This window comes from Alosa alosa, chromosome 6 (genome assembly GCF_017589495.1).
Source record: "Alosa alosa isolate M-15738 ecotype Scorff River chromosome 6, AALO_Geno_1.1, whole genome shotgun sequence".
NCBI classification, from domain to species: domain Eukaryota; kingdom Metazoa; phylum Chordata; class Actinopteri; order Clupeiformes; family Clupeidae; genus Alosa; species Alosa alosa.
Window position 1 is genome coordinate 18,812,978 of NC_063194.1, and position 16,922 is coordinate 18,829,899.

Here is a 16,922-nt window from a genome sequence, read left to right on the forward strand (position 1 = left end):
CTCTGATTGCCGGTGTTCTGGCAAATGTTGCCCATAGACAGTAAGGTGTTTGCCCCCAGCAATAATACCGAAGTCCTTTTAGGCAAGTCCTACTCGGCGGCAGAGATGGCAAAAGTACCGGTACTCACTTCCCGTACTCAAGTACAAATACTGTGTTGTAGTCTTGTGAATGACAACCATTTGTTTATGCAATGGTAGGCCTACCTGGACCACACAAATGATACCAGAGTGCAAGAGTGCCAGTCTCTCTTTTTAAATCTTCCCATACCTGTTGGGCCATATTTAGCCCCCCCTACTTCAGAGGGCAGCGTGTTCTTTTGGCCTACCATCAAATGCTGGACATCTTTAGCAAGCTAAGATCATGTAGTTTCTTAGGAAGCACAGAGTTACAGAGCCTAGAATATTGTTATTTTCTTTCTGCCGGATAACAAGCATCTCTGAATTGACCATATTTCAGCCCTCTTGATATGATTTTAGAAACACAACTGAGCCCTAGCACCAGGTCTTGTAAAGCTGTGTGCAAAAGTAGATCAATATAGAATGAAAAATGAGTACTTTAGATCATTATTTGCCAAGGTATGCTCATGCGTTTTGTAATGCCCTATGGAAACTCCCCATATTTTGTGGTTACCCAAAATGCATACTGACAATAAAAGTATGCATTTCTGAGGTTTCTTGTAGACTATTTGGATTGTAGCTTATGTCAGGTTCTGATATAGAATGACTACACAAAATGGAATAATTACACCAATGTCTCTATTTTTGCATTTTCTTTGTTGGCTTCATGGGTGTGTATAAGATGGACGATACATATTATGCACAATATTGGATAAAACAACATGAATATTTAATTCCTGTGGATTCCTGTGAATATTTCAAGACCAGGAATGTAGTGGTAAAATCAGAGGTGGGTAAACTATGAATTCTGTGATCACGGTAAGGTGGATTTTTATAAAAGGCATTCAGAACATGTTTGATGATGGTGGAATGTTTATAACAAGTGGCATTAAGTGGTTCATAGAGTGTTGATGAGTGTACATAGGCCTATTGTTATTGTGGATAATAGTGTGATTTTTAAATGTTGTAATTGGTGAATAAACTCTTTTGAGAGGTGGATAAACTCTAATAAGAGATGGAATAACTATTTCTGAAATTTCAGAGGTGGAAACTGTGTTTACTTGCATTTAGCCTCAACTACCCTGTTCAAGACGCAATGCTGCATCTACTTATTGCTAAGGATATAGTCTACACTGCAGCTAAGTTAGGGAAGCATCAAAGGCGAGGAGAGGAGGAGGGCATTTTTGACAAAATTTAATTGAGACATACTACTACGTGCTAACGTTAACGTTACTGCCATCAAGCTGTAATAGATAGATAGATAGATAGATAGATAGATAGATAGGGCATCTATTTCAGCAGAAATGCGCCTGTGCAAGGCTTCACGACACCAACCTTTCTCCAGCAGCAAGATCACAAGACATGATTGGCACAATGTATTCACAACACACCACATGATTGGCACAATGTACATGTCGAAAGGAAGGGGCGGATGTGTAGACAATATTTTTTCCTTATAAACTAACCCCATGTATTTCTATGGAGGATTTTTTGAGTGCTACTCTATCTCTGAGCATCTGTTATAACGTTAGACTATGCTAAGCAATTTTAACATTTAACAGCTAGACTGGATATGTGTTGCAGATATCTGTAATTCAGTTTTGCCTCAAAAAAATGTCAGATATCCGCAACTACATTCTTCCTATCCAATTGTCATTTCAGATATCCACAAAGACATTCTTCCTAGGACAAATTACGTCACTTTTGCCATTCATTTGTATGGGGTTTATCATTAGGGCCTACAGATATACAATTCAGTTGCAGATATATGAGAATTACGGATATCTGCCACTGAATTAGATATCTGTAATTTGATTCTGACTAGCCATAACTCCAGTTCAAGATATCTTTAATTCATCTCAATTCAAGAGATCTACATGTTCCTTTTCAGATATCTTTTTCAGATAGTTAGGCAAAAAGTATGTCAAGCCCTTTTAACTTTACAGATATCTTGAATGACAATTACAACTATCCAAAATGTAATTGCGACTAGTCAGAAAGACGTTGTTGATATCTACAATGTTAATTCTGGATAGTCAAACTTAACGTTTTGACTAGGTGAAATGACGTTGCAGATATCTGTATGCAAATTAGGCACGCATCAAATCAACATATCAAACCAACAATCACATAGAGCACCAGTTAACTGTTAACTTGTTATTAACACTGATTAGCACCATTATCCCTCATTTAATCATCCCCTCCCACACACCCCATTACACCCCCCACACACACACACACACACACACACACACACACACACACACACACACACCATACCCCCATTACACACACAATATATATTTTTAATTACTAATTACTACTTTTAATGTATTCTTTAAAGTTGAGCTGGCTTTTGAGCACAAGAATTCCATAATTAATTTTATGTGTACATGACAATAAACTACTTGAACTTGAACTTGAAAACCCATGTGTGCTCAACAATGGGGCAGAAAGCACAAAAGAACAGCATAGAGCAGTGCTCTCCATGAAAAGATTATAAGGAGTTTTTGTACTGAAAACCGCACCTATCGAAAAAAGCGATGGTTAGAGAATGTTCAATATCCCTAAAGGAATGCATGTCTTTGCCAAAAAACTGTAGATGTTATGTTATATCAATAATGCAAATAAAAGACAAACTGAAATAAAGTCTGGAATGAGATGTTATTATCATTGAGACAGCAAGGGTATAAACAAATTGTGATTCTAGCTTACAGCAGCCGACTATTAGGTTTATAAGTTTATAACATTGTGGCCGGCCACAGAGCGTTTTCTTCCCCAAGGTTGCGTGTGTATTTAGTTTTGTTGGGATTTTGTTGAAATGCATTAAGAACTTAAAGCAAATCTTCCAACCTGCTGCTCTGTGTTATTTATGGAACCTAGTACCTCCTACAGTTATGCAGAGGTAATTACAATTTTTATGAGACATCCATAACAAATTAAAAGTAGCATATTTAATGGCTGCTGTACTCTTTGGTGACCGTTGTAGTGGTACCTGCGTAGAAACTTTCACGCAAAAAAGAAAGGAAAGTTGTCATCCATACTAAATATTTCTAATTCTGGATATGTTCTCTGCTTGGACCCCTAAAGTCGCTGTTCAAATACTACGTAATGAAGTAGTCGTGGCCGAGTGGTTAAGGCGATGGACTAGAAATCCATTGGGGTCTCCCCGCGCAGGTTCGAATCCTGCCGACTACGAAATGTTTTTTCTTTAGTATTTCTGGCGTTTAATTTCATCCCTTAATGGAGTCAAATGCAAAATTAGTCTTGGAAATATCAGGATTAAGTGGAGAACCCGCCTATCAATATTGGCCAGAAGTATTCAATCACATTTCAGTCCTGCAGATGGCGGTAATGCACTAACATTTCAAACTGTCAACTCAAAAGTAGCAGGAAAAGAAGAAGATCGCGGGATTTTTCAAGTACTCAAGCGAATGTTAAACCAGGTTAAACCTAGGATTTGTTGTTGTGTTTGACGGTAAGTTATGACTTTAGGGCTCGATGTGCTAAAGGTACAACAATAGTTACACAATAGTGCACAAATGGAATAAGCTTACTGTAAATATGCTAAATTTGAAGGATCGTAGATTATCGGAGAACATCAAATGTCTGTGTTTGCTCCACGGTTTATTAGCGTTAGCTAACACGCTAGTCGTACGTTACCTAGCACCAGTAGGCCTACCAAACAGACAGCATAATAATAATAATAATTAAATTTAGCGTAACCTACAGTTGCTTGCTGTTAACCTGTTACGATGCAAGATTAGTGGTAAAGTTAACAAGTTATATGTTGTTGAGGCTAAAATCAGTGTGTTCAAATTTGACACGTCTTTTTACGTCTGTGCACACAGACGTCCATGGCCGATTAGTAGTTGCATTATTAATGAGCTACACATTCTTTTTTAGTTTGGCCAATGTTAAGACTATTTTTTTTTTCAAGATTGGAAGACTTTCGAGACCTAAGAAATGGGGTCACAGTACGATCTTAACGACCTGGAAGAGTCTCTAGAGTCATGTGTTCAACTAATCGATAGCAGTAATGCGGAGGGAAACATGCAAGGTATACGAGATAAAGCACCACAGCTGTTTAATCACCACCTGGACACAAAGAAGACCTCGACCCAGCTCCTAAATGGTAAGTAAACGCTGAGCTTTTATTTTAAGTAGTAAAATACAGCTCTGTTGGCAAATTCTTATTTTGTAACAATACATTTCATGTGTTGGCCATGTTAAGACCTTATCCAGTCCGAAGAAAGAGTGGGCCAAACACTTCTGGATTTGGAGAGTCGTACAAATAAAATGACTGAGGAACTAGAGACGCTTCAGCGGGAGATTCAAAAGAAGCAAACCCAAGGCATGAACCTGGAGTCAGAGTCACAGTAAGCTACACCCCTTATTCTTGACATCATTCTTGACTTCTGCTTTGGACAACTCAAGTGAATTAAAAAATGAAACTGAATATTCAACCATTAATACTATGTTTACACGTGGCTGGCTATTTTTATAAACAGACATTTCACCCTCTCCGTTTTCAAAAATAACATTGTGCACACCTGCCATATCTAGTATATAGACCTAGTATAGACCTTCATATATAGTAGGTCATGGAAATTCAGTTTTTTTTTTTGTCAGGGAAAAGTCATGGAATTTTAGAGTGGGAACCCTGGTTTTAGTATAGCCTAACACAGTGCTGTTACCAAGAAGTTCATATTCATGATGCCATGTGATGCTTCAAGCAGTGTGTTTGTTCTGATGGCATAGGCCTCTTCTCCCTCTCCCTCCCTTCCTTCTTTCCTTCCTCTGGTCCTAGCCCCTCCTAATTAATGTTGTGAAGGAAACGAGGAAGGAATGATAGGATGATGAAGGAATGAAGGAGAGACGATATGAGAGCTGAGATGTCCTCCTCACTCACGCATCACTTTTAAGAGACGTCAATTACTGATGCGGCGCATCACCTCTTAGGCTAGAATAAACAGACACGCAAATTGCAGAGAATATGTGTTTATACCAAAGCCAAAAAATGTCATATGAACATGGACTCTCTTCCCACTTATTGACCCTAATAATGAGGTAATGTTTGATAGTTCTCGACATAAACAAATACTTATTATACAATGTGTGAACAAAACAGGCATGAACTTTTAAAAAAAAAGTTTGCATGGTAGTTCATAATAATTCCAGCATATACAGGGTTCCCGCGGATCCTTAAAAAGTCTTAAATACAACTTTCAGATTTTAAGGCCTAAAAAGTCTGGGATGTCTTGAATTTTCGAAAGGGAGGTATTAAATTTGCGTATGGGACCGCCAGCGAGTGCAAGAGAGCGAGTGAAATGTCTCCATCCTGTTTTGTGTATTTAAAACGCAATTGTAAGTGACAGGCTACGGGAGGAAGTGTAGTGGTTGCAGAGTGAAGATATTTTTCACGGGTGTGGTTAAAGTTGGGAAAACGGTAATAATACAGTATGTACAAATATGCCTGACGTTTTCGTGGTGTAGCCGAGGCCTGAGATACTCAGGTAGCCTACATGAGCGGGAGAAAGAGTTGGTAAGCCAGTTAACAATAAGTTGGCCATACGTTCGAATTTAGGCCTGACATATGGATTTTAAAAGCCCTGTCCGGTGTCCGGCGCAGCCTCAAGCCGGATGCGCATTTGTCCTCCTTTTTGGAGTTGCGCTGGGCATCTAGAATCTTTGCTCGGACGCAGAATCATTTCACAAACTATGGATCGCGAAGACTGCTGGTCAAATTATGTGCAGTGCTTCTGTCACTCGTCTGATAATTTGCTGCGCAATTTATGAAGGAACCACAGACTGCCAGAAAAAGAAAACAAACGTTTCCCCAATCAGGAGGAAATACTGTACATGTTAAGTTGATCTGTTTGCATCTTTCCAGCGTGTGTTGCTGGCCTAGCCTAGGGAAGAAAATATCTGTCTAAGTTGTAATACCTGTAATATCTGTCTGCAGCTTGCTTGCCAGCGTTTCCCAGTAGGCCTACTTCGCAAAAGTTGTGAATATAACTGCATATTTTTTGAAAAAAAAAAAAAAAAAAACATGCGTTCATAATACGTGCGTGGTTGAGATGAAACCAGCAGTTTTCAGCAGAATCATGCGAGGAGGACCTGTCTCTTAATTAATTTAAATTAAAGTCAATGGTTTTACGATGTTTCAGTCAAGCTTTGGTTGGTTTAGATACAACTGGTATGCAAAATGTAAAGTAGTGGATTAACTTTAATTTGCTGTGCTGCATATGGGACAATAGATGCACATAGTAAATTATATAAAGTAGGCCTATTAAAATATTTAAATAGCTTAGTCTAACTTTTCTAAAATATTGAAGGGAATCCATTCCAGTGCACGTCAGTCTCAACAGTCAGCCTCAGCCAGTAAGCACAACCAAATATGTACAGCCAGCTTCAAAAGCAAGCAGCCCAGACCCTAAAATTGGGCATTTATAGCTGTGAAGGTAATTCACACACAATTATTTTTCTTTCGTCAAAATATATTTGGTAACTTCTGTAGACATCCAAAATTGGGTGGGGGTTAAAATTAGTAGGGAAAAAAAACTATTGCATAAAACAGTTTTAAGTTGTTGTATGTATCTTTTTGCCGTGGTATAGTCTTAATTTTTTTCATTTAGATGTCTTGAAAAGGTCTTAAAAGTCTTTAAATTTGCACTTGGAAAATGTGCAGATACCCTGATATAAAGGTCTTTTTTAGTCTATCTACTAGTTTATTGACGCAAATAAATCCTTACGAACTTGTTTTGAAGGCGAAAGTTGACAGACGTGGGAGGGAACTTTCTACCTTGGCAGCTTGCCTTGGACCAATGATCGCACAATTCCGACTGAAAACGCTTCCGCGTAGGATACTCTTGTGTTTCTCGTATCGGGACTTCCACCTCCCTCCTCTCTCCTCGGCCTTGCCTCTGGTTGCAATTAGATGAATGAGATGTCCTCGATGACGTTAGGCTTTGAACGATTTCTGGGGCACAAACTGGAGGACCGAGGAGAGAGGCTGTATGCAAATAGAGGTTTGAGAAGAGGCCATATCAATGTGAAACATGCATTAACTTGCCTTGCTTTTTGGCAGGTTCCTGCAGAGGGAGCTAGAGCACTTGCGTGAATCAGAGCAGGAGATGCAAGCCCTGCAGCAGGAGGTGGATGAGGACACCACAGAGATTATCCCCTCTGCCATGTGAGGAACTTAAATATTCTCATATTGTCTTTGGCTGAATAGCAGTGTTTTCAACTCAAACATGGTCTGCAAAATTTAGATGGTAGCCAATATACAAGAAATTCCATCCTCTGTTCCAGATATTTTCATAGCTTGCTCAAAGTAAATGCTGCTTTTTGCACATCTGAATCATGACCCATCATCAGTTTGTTCATACATTGAATATGGAACTCTGTCCAAAGTAATCTAAAAAAAATAGCTGGTGTCACATGATGGGGAGAAAGTCTTGTGTAGAGTTCTGTTGTCAGTTCTGTTCTGTTACCTTTTGTCTTGCAGATACCTGGCTCAGCTCTACTACAAAGTCACTAAGATCAAGCTGGAGATGGATGGGGATCCAAAAATCTTGAAAGGAGGTAATATTGCTCACATAACACTTAGTATCATTGTGTCTACTAAGTATCAGTATCATTGGAATTTTTACTTTGGATATTTTAAACAAAAGTTTGGAGAATGGAATTTTTTGTCAGTTTAATAGGACCTCCTCTACTCTTGCCTAAAATAAGAGAAGGAATGGAGTTGCCACTCTTATCCTGAAAACAAACTCAACAATGTATATTTTTCTAAATTTGGAGAAAGTGCATGTGTTTTTGTTAAATGTATGTTATAAAAAATTGAATGCAGGTAGTTTTTTTTTTTTTTCTCACAAACTGTCTTGTTTTCCTTTAAGTTCACTATGGGAAAGACCTGGTTACCCCCATCAACATTGACACCTCCCAGCTCTCGCCATGTGCTGTCAGTGATAAACTCTGGAGTTTAGTCAGCACAGAATGGAACTAGTTTGTCTCTGAAATTGTTTTTGTATCTGCTCTATGTGTCTTGTCTATTGTGTCCTTGATGTTTTTAATGTGATATAATACCTTCACAAAGTCTACTCATATTCATACTATTTTATTTGTCCACTAGATGTCAGTGCACTCATTTTTCCCATTGCTTGATGGCGACTTGGAGAAAGAATCTTGGATCATTTTTCAATCTTAAATTCTGCAGCATGCTGATGGTTGCCATCAGCCACCATGTTAATATAATAGGCATAGTTGACTGTTGCGTATTTGTTTTCTCTGCATATTTAAAGGCTACAAAAAATAAAATGCCATGTACTAAACTTCACTGAGTTCTTCTAACTTTCTCAGTTGTTTTTGAATATTGAAGGTATGTTATCGGTTCAGTTGAGTAAAGATAAGCCATAATAACTGATCAAAAGCTTTTATTTTACATATATTACAAGATGATACATAACTTAAAAGTAAACCTATTTTCATCATTCTGTCAAACTGTACACAACACATAGATATACATTATAAAATAGGCATTTCATCTCTAAACATTCTGTACATTACATTTAAATGCAGTTTATTCCATACATAGTATTGCTACCATTGTGGTCAGTTAATTGAATGCTACCGATAATTTGTATTGTTTGTATTCATACATTTTTATTGGAGTAAATGCGGAGGCAGGTTCAGGCCTCTGGAGTCTCTACGACAACATATTTCACAAAACCAGCAAGGCCCTGAAAAGCCACATGGATCTGTTTAGTCGTTTGTGCTTGCGCTTGCCAGGCGCATGTTTTGGAGCAATCCAGAACCCCATGCTAAGGAGTGGAGATTGAGGCCACAAGAACCTGATTTCTGGCCAAACAGCCCAGAGACCATTGGCAAAGAAAGGAAAAACTTGGAAACCTGTTATTTTCCTATGTGTGCATCTTTCTCTTTTTGGTTGTGTATACTGTTTCTGAGGGAAAACCAAGTGGTGCACACAGCCTTGTTGAAATAGTCTCAGCATCAACACAGTCTAGTTATTCGGCTCCTTCTGAACATGCATCTTCAGACATAACCTGATAATATATTTATGCTTGAAAGAGTTCTGGTTTACAATGCACTGAGTGCATTATGTTGCATGGTACTCTACCTTGAAGGTGTTAATTTTTCTCTCTCAGTATGATATCCCAACTTTGACAGTGCTAGAGACTTCATTCATAGGGATGATCAACCCTATGCATAAAATAGTTTGCTGAGGGCCAACTTATCAATGTGAAGTCATTAAAAGTCTCAGTCTTCAGAGGAAGTGTAGGGACTAGGCACTCAATGTAGTAGTGCCGTGAAGTGCATTTCAGAGTTCCATTCACCAGGTCAGAGTTCCAGCACCTCTACATGTTATGGATAGTCCTTTTGAGAGCTCCAATAATGTGCTCAGCTCTTGGACATCCTTGGGTAAATGGCTTTGATGGTAGAGGGGGTGAAGTTCCCCGAGGAGACGGTGTTCTCCACTCCCTCGAGCCGGTGGGAGGGTAGCTCCGTCTTGCTGGTGCTGCACTCCAGGAAGGGCAGGCCGATTTTCTTGACCTGTCCATCTTTGGTGATGAGGCAGTGGCGGCAGAGCAGCCGGATGATGGCCCGCCGCATGTCCTTGCTGGTGAGCGTGTAGATGATGGGGTTGAGCAAGGAGTTGAACATGGCGATGCCCAAGAAGTAGTCCGCTCGGAACAGCACCTGACAGCTCCGCGCCGGGCAGCAGAAGTCCAGGATGAGGAGCACAAAGAGGGGCAGCCAGCATGCAATGAAAACCCCCAGCACGATGGTGACCGTCTTCAGCAGGGCCAGGTACTTCTGGGATTTGCGCGCCAAGCCCTTGCGCTGGGGGCCGCAGCCCAGGCGCTGAGTGTTGGACTTGACGATGCGGAAGATGCGCGCATACAGCACCACGATGGCCATCAGCACTGCGCTGAAGACTGTGACACAGAACAGGATGTAGCTCTTGTCGTACAGCGGCAGGACCGTGGAGCAGTGGTCCAGGCGGCCCATGCAGTTCCAGCCCATGATGGGGAGGACCCCCAGCAGCACCGAGACCACCCAGCTGGCTCCGATAAGGGCAAACATGCGTCCTCTCTTGGCCCCCTGGTAAGGCTTCATCCTCACCATGGTGACGTGTCGCTCAATGGCGATAGCCAGTAGGCTGATGACAGAGGCAGCCAAAGTGATGAAGACCCCACCTTCCCTCAGGAACCACTGCAGTGGTGTCATTTTCAGGGTGTTGGCTCCAGACGTGATGATGTTTACCATGTAGGTGAAGCCTGCCAACAGGTCGGAGAGTGTCAGGTTGCCCAGCAGGTAGTACATGGGCAGATGGAATTTTTTGTTCTTCCAGATAGCCACCAGCACCACAGTGTTCTCCAGCACTATGAGCAGACAGATGATGAGAAAGAGTATGGCCTCTGGTTTTAGTCCATCTCTGTACTTGTTCTCTTTCAGCTTTCCCGTATAGTTGTAATGTGTTACCAGAGCCGCATTGCTGTGGTATTCATGGAACATACTGAGGTAGCCAACGGCAGGAGCAACAGTTGGCAATGTGGCAGAATAGGCATATTGTGATGCTTCCTCCATCTTTAGTCCAAGTGATTTTACTTCACCAGAAAATAGTCCCCTTGAAAACTCCTGTCACCACTTAGTTCTTGCGACTATCATAGCTTTTCAGCTATGATAAACGTGAAAATACAATTTGAATTTGAAGATATCCTTTGATACAAAAAAATAGGTCCTTGGGTCGCTGGTTCAGACTGGGTGGATATGAAGTAAAAAAAAAAAAAAACACGACTGTCTTCAGGATCTCCCTTTCAGCTCCAATCTCAGCTGTGCTATATCACCGACCGCCACAGGATGGTGTTCTGGAGGGAACAGAAAGGCTTTAGTGAACACCGTGCGCAAGAACGCCAACATCCTGCGATCCTGCAAACTTAATTTGAATCAAATCGGTGCATTACGGAGTGGTAGGTGAATTAATTGATGACTATCTGTTACTTCAATGCCCATATGTAGGCTACGCTATGTATTTCCTAGATTAGTGCCCATTATGTCTTAAACATGTAGCCAAGTTGATGGGTTGTTTGGCTACCAGGCAATTAAAACGGTGTAATGTTCTCCAAAATTACGTCCGTAATTTATTATTCTAGTCACTGCGCGATGAAACACTCATGTTTACCACTTGGCTGAAAACAATGTCACGCGAATAAATTATAATACAACTACATTAGTCATATAAAAAATAGTCTACTTATTCTTCCTCCACAGTGACACATTTGGAGTATCAGTGTTTTTCTTAATTTACGAGTTTAAGTTAGTAGCCTAGAGTCTGGAGTCTTACTTCAGAACATTTTAGCTGTCTGGTTGACTTTATTTTACATTAAAACAATGTAGCCTATAAAGGGTCTTCATATTCCCACCCCACGAAGTCATGCTGAAATTGACATTTTCCATACAGCCTAGGCAAAGAGGAGACAGCAGCTTACCTTCACGATTCAGAGTGACTGAGTTTAGTCTGAGGTAAACTGTCGGTGTATGCTGAACTCTCGGTCCCAAAAGAGTGTAACGCAACTTCATCTGATACAAGGACATGAGTCGACGAGAAGTGGGCTGGTCTCTCCGACTTTCGTTGTTTGGCTGTTGAAGCTGTAGTGAAGAGTTGGGTCACTCCCACCGTGTGTGATGACCAGACGATACGACCTCTGTTTGTTATTATAGGCTGTATTAATCAAGATTTGGCCTAAAGTCTAAAGGATTATCCTGTTGTTTGTTTTCATTGGTCATTAACTAAAATTACTCATAAAATCCTAAGGGTTACCCTGGGTACCTTCTCAGATTCTTTAATATAGAATCATGAATCAAAAGTTGAAGGACTATATTTCCAGGGAGCTATGGGATTGGGAAAGTGCTAAATATGAAAATAAATGTTGTGTGTGTGTGTCCATTAACAAAAGACAGAATTCATACAGGCTACTTCCTGTTGTTGAAAACACTAGGTCAATAATGCTAATTTTAATAAAGACAGTAGTCAATATGTATTAATAATATACTGATTTCCTTTTGGAATCTGTTCCTTTTTTAAAATTTCATGTAGCCTATATAAAACATTCAAAAAGGAAAAAAAAAAAAACAAAACTAAAAGCTTGGTTTCAAACCACATCGCATCGTTCTTCCTGGTGATGCATTTGATATATCCTATACTTTTTCTACTACTATTTAAAATCTGCGCTGTCTACAAATTCTATTTTTTTGGTCCTTTTCCATACATAAGATGAAGACTCTTGATGGAGGTCCACTTTAAAACTGGAATTACGTCAATTTAAGTGAGCCGTGCATGGGTTGGCTGACTTTCTGTTTTCTTTAAACAGGAAGCTCTGTCATTGTGCCTTGAAGGGAGAGGGATATCCTTCAGAAACACCTATGAGGTCACTCTGGGTTGTGCTGGACGAGAGACGGAGTGTCCAGGCTCAACAGGGGTACACACTGTCCTCAGAGGCCTAGACACCACCACCACCACACCCTCGGAAAACATTATTCACACATGCATTTCTAAGAGGACATTTTCCCAGCAACTAAACAACAACAACAACAATGCAACACCCTAATGTAATGCCGTGTTTTATTTTTTATAAGGCCAGTGAGATGTTTTCATACTTGTCTTGTTTTTAGCTGTATGCTGTGGAGCTTCCTGAAAAGGTCAAGACACTGGTGGTTAAATTTGGCTCTGTCAAAGCACACCGGCATGCCAAAACTCTGTGAGGCCCCTCTACCTATGAAACACTTGTCCCTGTCCGGGGTCAGACTTGTCTGTTCCTTGATGTGTCAGTAGGTCCTCTCCAGTTGTCAGCAAAGTTGCACGTGGTAACCAGAGATTCAACCCCTTTCACCTCCCCCAGGGCCCACACACTGACTTACCTTAAGGGGACGTGCTACTCCTCGGGAAAGCCAGTTTAGCCAGGGGGGGTTGGTCCCCCTCACACACACACACACACACACACAACCTCCCACTGTGGCTATTTGACATGGACTCAGCAAGCAACTCTGATTAACACACAAAGGCCCCCTGACCGCTAAACAGAGCATTAGCCTACAGAGGAAGATCAATTCTGTCAACTCACCTCCACCATTCTAGTTCTAGTGTTCAGTGCCTGTGAGTGGATGCCAGCCTTTTCAGTGTGACCTTTTTGGAGCTTTACTTCTGTGATGCAAAAGCTTTCAAGCGCAGAAGGCTGTAACCTTCAGGCTTTGTACTGATTTATACTTTGAAATCATACTTGCATCACTGACAGAGGACAAATCAGCAAGCTCTTACAAACACTCTTGTTTATTTACAAAAGCACAAGTGGTAAACTATAAGTGTCACTTTTATTTGTACCAGCAATAAATCTCTGACAAGTTTATCGGGATTGAGTTTCAAACCTCTGAATCAAACAAACAATCAAGTTTTTTCATTCACTATAGCAGTATACCTGCATCTAAATAATCAACTAAAAAAGGACATTTAATCAACACATGGTAATGAATAAAAACATGTTTATACATGTCTTATTGAAGAAGAAAAGTAAATCATTATTTTGACAAATCTATATATATGGCTAGATATCACATTGTGAATTTTGGTGCAAACAACAGGTGTGCAGAATGCAGTGTGAAAGTAGAAACTGAAAATGTCTCTCAATATAATTTCCTCCCCTTGTTTCTTTGGATAATGTTTCTGGATGTTTCTCAGACCTGTATTGTTCCCTTATCTCCATAGAGGGACTGGGATTGTACTTCTCTTTCACTTTTCATTGGATTTTTTTATATTGGAGGAATTCTTACTCTTTTTACTCTCTAGATGTCTCCTTGCCAAAAGTGGAAAATAATAACACCTTATTTTAAAAAGAAACTCTCCAAATACAAAGTGGTCCAAAGTGTTCAGAGCAGGAAACACACCTGCCTGCACTTCATGGGATCATGAGATCATGGGGCAAAAGCTGCGACCCTTTCCCTCCTGGCCAAGTTCTCTAGTGACACCTGTCCACTCTGCCCGTAGTAAATCCTGTCCACTCAGTACCCTTATAACTTCTTCACATGGTGAAACCGCTCAGTGGTTATAGCTCTGAGTGAGTGTGTGTCGTTAACAAGACACATTATATGCCAAGTTTAGGTGGTGTAAGTGCTCAAAAAACACATTCTGTGGGGTTTGGCTGTAGCTAGTTGTAGTCTTTTTGGAGTCTCTTGGTCTCATGTCCAAAGAATGAGCTAGAGCAAAAGAATGACTTCACATTAAATGGAAGGGGAAAATATGGAACTCTTGAATATGTTTTTCTTCCATTACTTACTTGTGGGGGTTTTGTGGTTTAATTTAAGTGAACTGGGTCCATCTCTTACTGCACAGACATGCCCCTTCATTGTTCTCTTTTCAGGCTACCTCAATACGGCAAAGACTTGGTACACAGCTTTTGGCAAGAGTGCCTGTCAAACGCCACAGGGCAATCAGGACTATCACAAACTCTCTTTATGATGGACAGGCTGACTTGTTTGCCTGAATCTTTACATTCTCACATGTCAACCTTCTGAAAGGTAAAATCCATATCCCTTCGGGACAGCAATTCCCCACAAAACATACATAATCCCTGTTTTGTGCAAGTTTTCTTTGGTTTCCACTTGAAGCAATCTTGTTCTCAAACATGACTGGAAGGTTTTTAAAAGAGTATTCTTTCATGCCCCTTTTCACAATGTTGAATGGCTCTCATGTAGCTGTGATCCAGACCACTTGTTTTTCCGTATTTTAGTTATGAGGAAACACACTCTTGAAGTTGCGTTTTGCACAAAGGCCAGACAATCTTTACTGGGAGAGGCTGAGCAATAAAAACGAGATTAAAGTAGAATGTATGTGTGGATTTCTCTGAGTGCAACAAATGTGGCCGTTTTAATCTCTCTCATCAGAGTTTCCTCTTTTGGAGAAACAGAAAGAGCAGGAGGGAGCAGGAGCCAAGAATGGCCAATTGGATTGGGTGTTTTTTCAGTCAGTGGGGAATTCTGGGACAAATAAACACAGGAAGAAGCTGCCATTTGGGACCATTCTGATTACACATAAACTTTGTATATGTATATAGCTGTTTTTGTCTATAGTACAAACATCCTCAACTCACATAAACTTTACAACAAATTCTATCCCTCTCTCTCTCTCTCTCTCTCTCTCTCTCTCTGTCTCTCTCTCTCTCTCTCTCTCTCTTACTGTCTCACTTCAGTAGAAGCACAGTGGCATGACCCCTAGTTGCTGTTGAGTTATGTCAACTCCGCAAACCCAAGAAGACAAGTGATCTTTATACTTTCTTTTCATTTTAGTTAGATGAACAAATGCACCACAACTAAAATGGCATAAATATCCTTTCCCTATGTAAATACTAAGAGGAAAGCCGTTCTCTTTGATGCTTTTCAGTGTGACCTCATTCACTGAAGATGCTAAGTAAACTCCTGCCAGTGAACCACAGTATAGACACACCACAAAGGAGGTGCTAATCTAACACAGATAACAGTAGACCTTTGCTTTTCTCTGTTTGTGGTGCTGGCTGAGATTTGTGCTCTTCAGCGTGGTGTTAGGTCCTCTCCACAGGGTGATAATTACCACAGTTGCATTTCACTCGATAATCCTCACCAAATCTTTCAATCTCTATCTCACACTTAACCATTTGCTATCACTCCTTTCCCCATCCTAGCACCTGCCACTTGTATGCAGTCACACATAAACATACGCTCAAGCACTCTTTCTCTTTCTTTCTTTCTCTCTCTCTCTCTTTCTCTCTCTCTCTCACACACACACACAGACACACTGATGTTGGTGTGGAGAAGAGGGTCAGTTCAGATCGAGGGTCATTCCTTCCAAGATGTCTGAACTTCTTGTGGTCTGTGGTCTGCCCTGACCACAACCACACAGAGTCCTTCTTCCACTCTTGCGCCGTTTCGACCTTGGCTTATAACTCACTGCATAATCCTCCGTGTCACTTCTGGATGACCTAAGACAGCTCGGTCAGGGTGGCTGGACGGCGCAAAGTTTCCATCCACCACCCGCCTGTGCTGCGCCCGATGAACGTGAGGGCAGTGGATTTCTGAAAGGTTGTTTTGTTAACAGGGGCTTCACACAAGTGGTGTGTTTTAGGATGAGTTCATCTTGAAAAATGAGAAATGGAAGAAAAGCCTCCAACTCAAATTTTATTGTGAAAGTGGAAAAAGGCGTGAGTCATGTGAGAAACAAAGTAGTCGAGAGGAACAGTCCTAAAAGAGACAAATTCACACACTTCATAAATTATGTGATGCTAAGCAAGACCATCTGTGGGCGCTGCGTTGGGAGCAGAGTCCATCGTAACCTTGTACGGGGGTCTGGGGACTTTTGCGTAAGTTGAGTCATCCACATTGAGGGATACCAGACTCTGCCTCTTCATTTGCCTCGCCAGTGTGTCTTTTTCCCAGCTCGATTGAGACTGAAGGGCCAGAAAACCTTAAGTGATGATGCAGTTTGCTCCTCATGAATGGGGCTCTTTCATTTCTGTTTTTTACTGTCTCTGCTGGAGTGACATACAGATTCTGTTTGGTTAGAATGCCACAATACTTTTCCCCAACCCAGAGTTAGTGGCTTACAGTACAGTACAGTAAAATCAACAATGTTCAGTTAAGGGTTGATTCTAACACTATTCTGAGTCAAGTCCCACTCAATTAGTGTTAAAACTTCTCTGACAGTTGTTAAATAGTTAGAGATGTTACTCTCTTCAGATCATAACAGGGCCATTTAA

The 16,922-nt window shown here is 40.7% G+C and overlaps 2 protein-coding genes and 1 non-coding gene across 3 annotated transcripts; 2 read left to right on the forward strand and 1 right to left on the reverse strand.

Annotated features, from left to right (window-relative positions):
- Window positions 1-3,233: 3,233 nt before the first annotated feature.
- trnas-aga lies at window positions 3,234-3,315 on the forward strand. Its single transcript has one exon. It is a non-coding gene; the product is annotated as a tRNA-Ser (tRNA).
- A 20-nt stretch (window positions 3,316-3,335) lies between these two features.
- Window positions 3,336-8,458, forward strand: spc24 (SPC24 component of NDC80 kinetochore complex). Its single transcript, XM_048246291.1, has 6 exons — window positions 3,336-3,595; window positions 4,058-4,252; window positions 4,352-4,496; window positions 7,208-7,312; window positions 7,628-7,704; window positions 8,019-8,458. Exons 2-6 carry the CDS (start codon window positions 4,084-4,086, stop codon window positions 8,126-8,128), a joined length of 606 nt encoding a protein of 201 aa, XP_048102248.1. The 5' UTR covers window positions 3,336-3,595; window positions 4,058-4,083; the 3' UTR covers window positions 8,129-8,458.
- Window positions 8,459-8,538: 80 nt separating this feature from the next.
- Window positions 8,539-11,784, reverse strand: s1pr5a (sphingosine-1-phosphate receptor 5a). The gene is made up of 2 exons (XM_048244702.1): window positions 11,634-11,784; window positions 8,539-11,012 (listed from the first exon to the last, which is right to left on the reverse strand). The coding sequence occupies exon 2, from the start codon at window positions 10,729-10,731 to the stop codon at window positions 9,541-9,543; it is 1,191 nt and encodes a 396-aa protein (XP_048100659.1). The 5' UTR covers window positions 10,732-11,012; window positions 11,634-11,784; the 3' UTR covers window positions 8,539-9,540.
- Window positions 11,785-16,922: the final 5,138 nt, after the last annotated feature.

Excerpts from the sequence above, each read along its gene's own strand:
- spc24 (XM_048246291.1), top strand. The coding sequence starts at position 4,084 with ATGGGGTCACAGTACGATCTTAACGACCTGGAAGAGTCTCTAGAGTCA. Across the intron at positions 7,313-7,627 it reads GAGATTATCCCCTCTGCCAT|ATACCTGGCTCAGCTCTACT; the intron begins GTGAGGAACTTA and ends TTTGTCTTGCAG. Across the intron at positions 7,705-8,018 it reads TCCAAAAATCTTGAAAGGAG|TTCACTATGGGAAAGACCTG; the intron begins GTAATATTGCTC and ends TTTTCCTTTAAG.
- s1pr5a (XM_048244702.1), bottom strand. The coding sequence starts at position 10,731 with ATGGAGGAAGCATCACAATATGCCTATTCTGCCACATTGCCAACTGTT.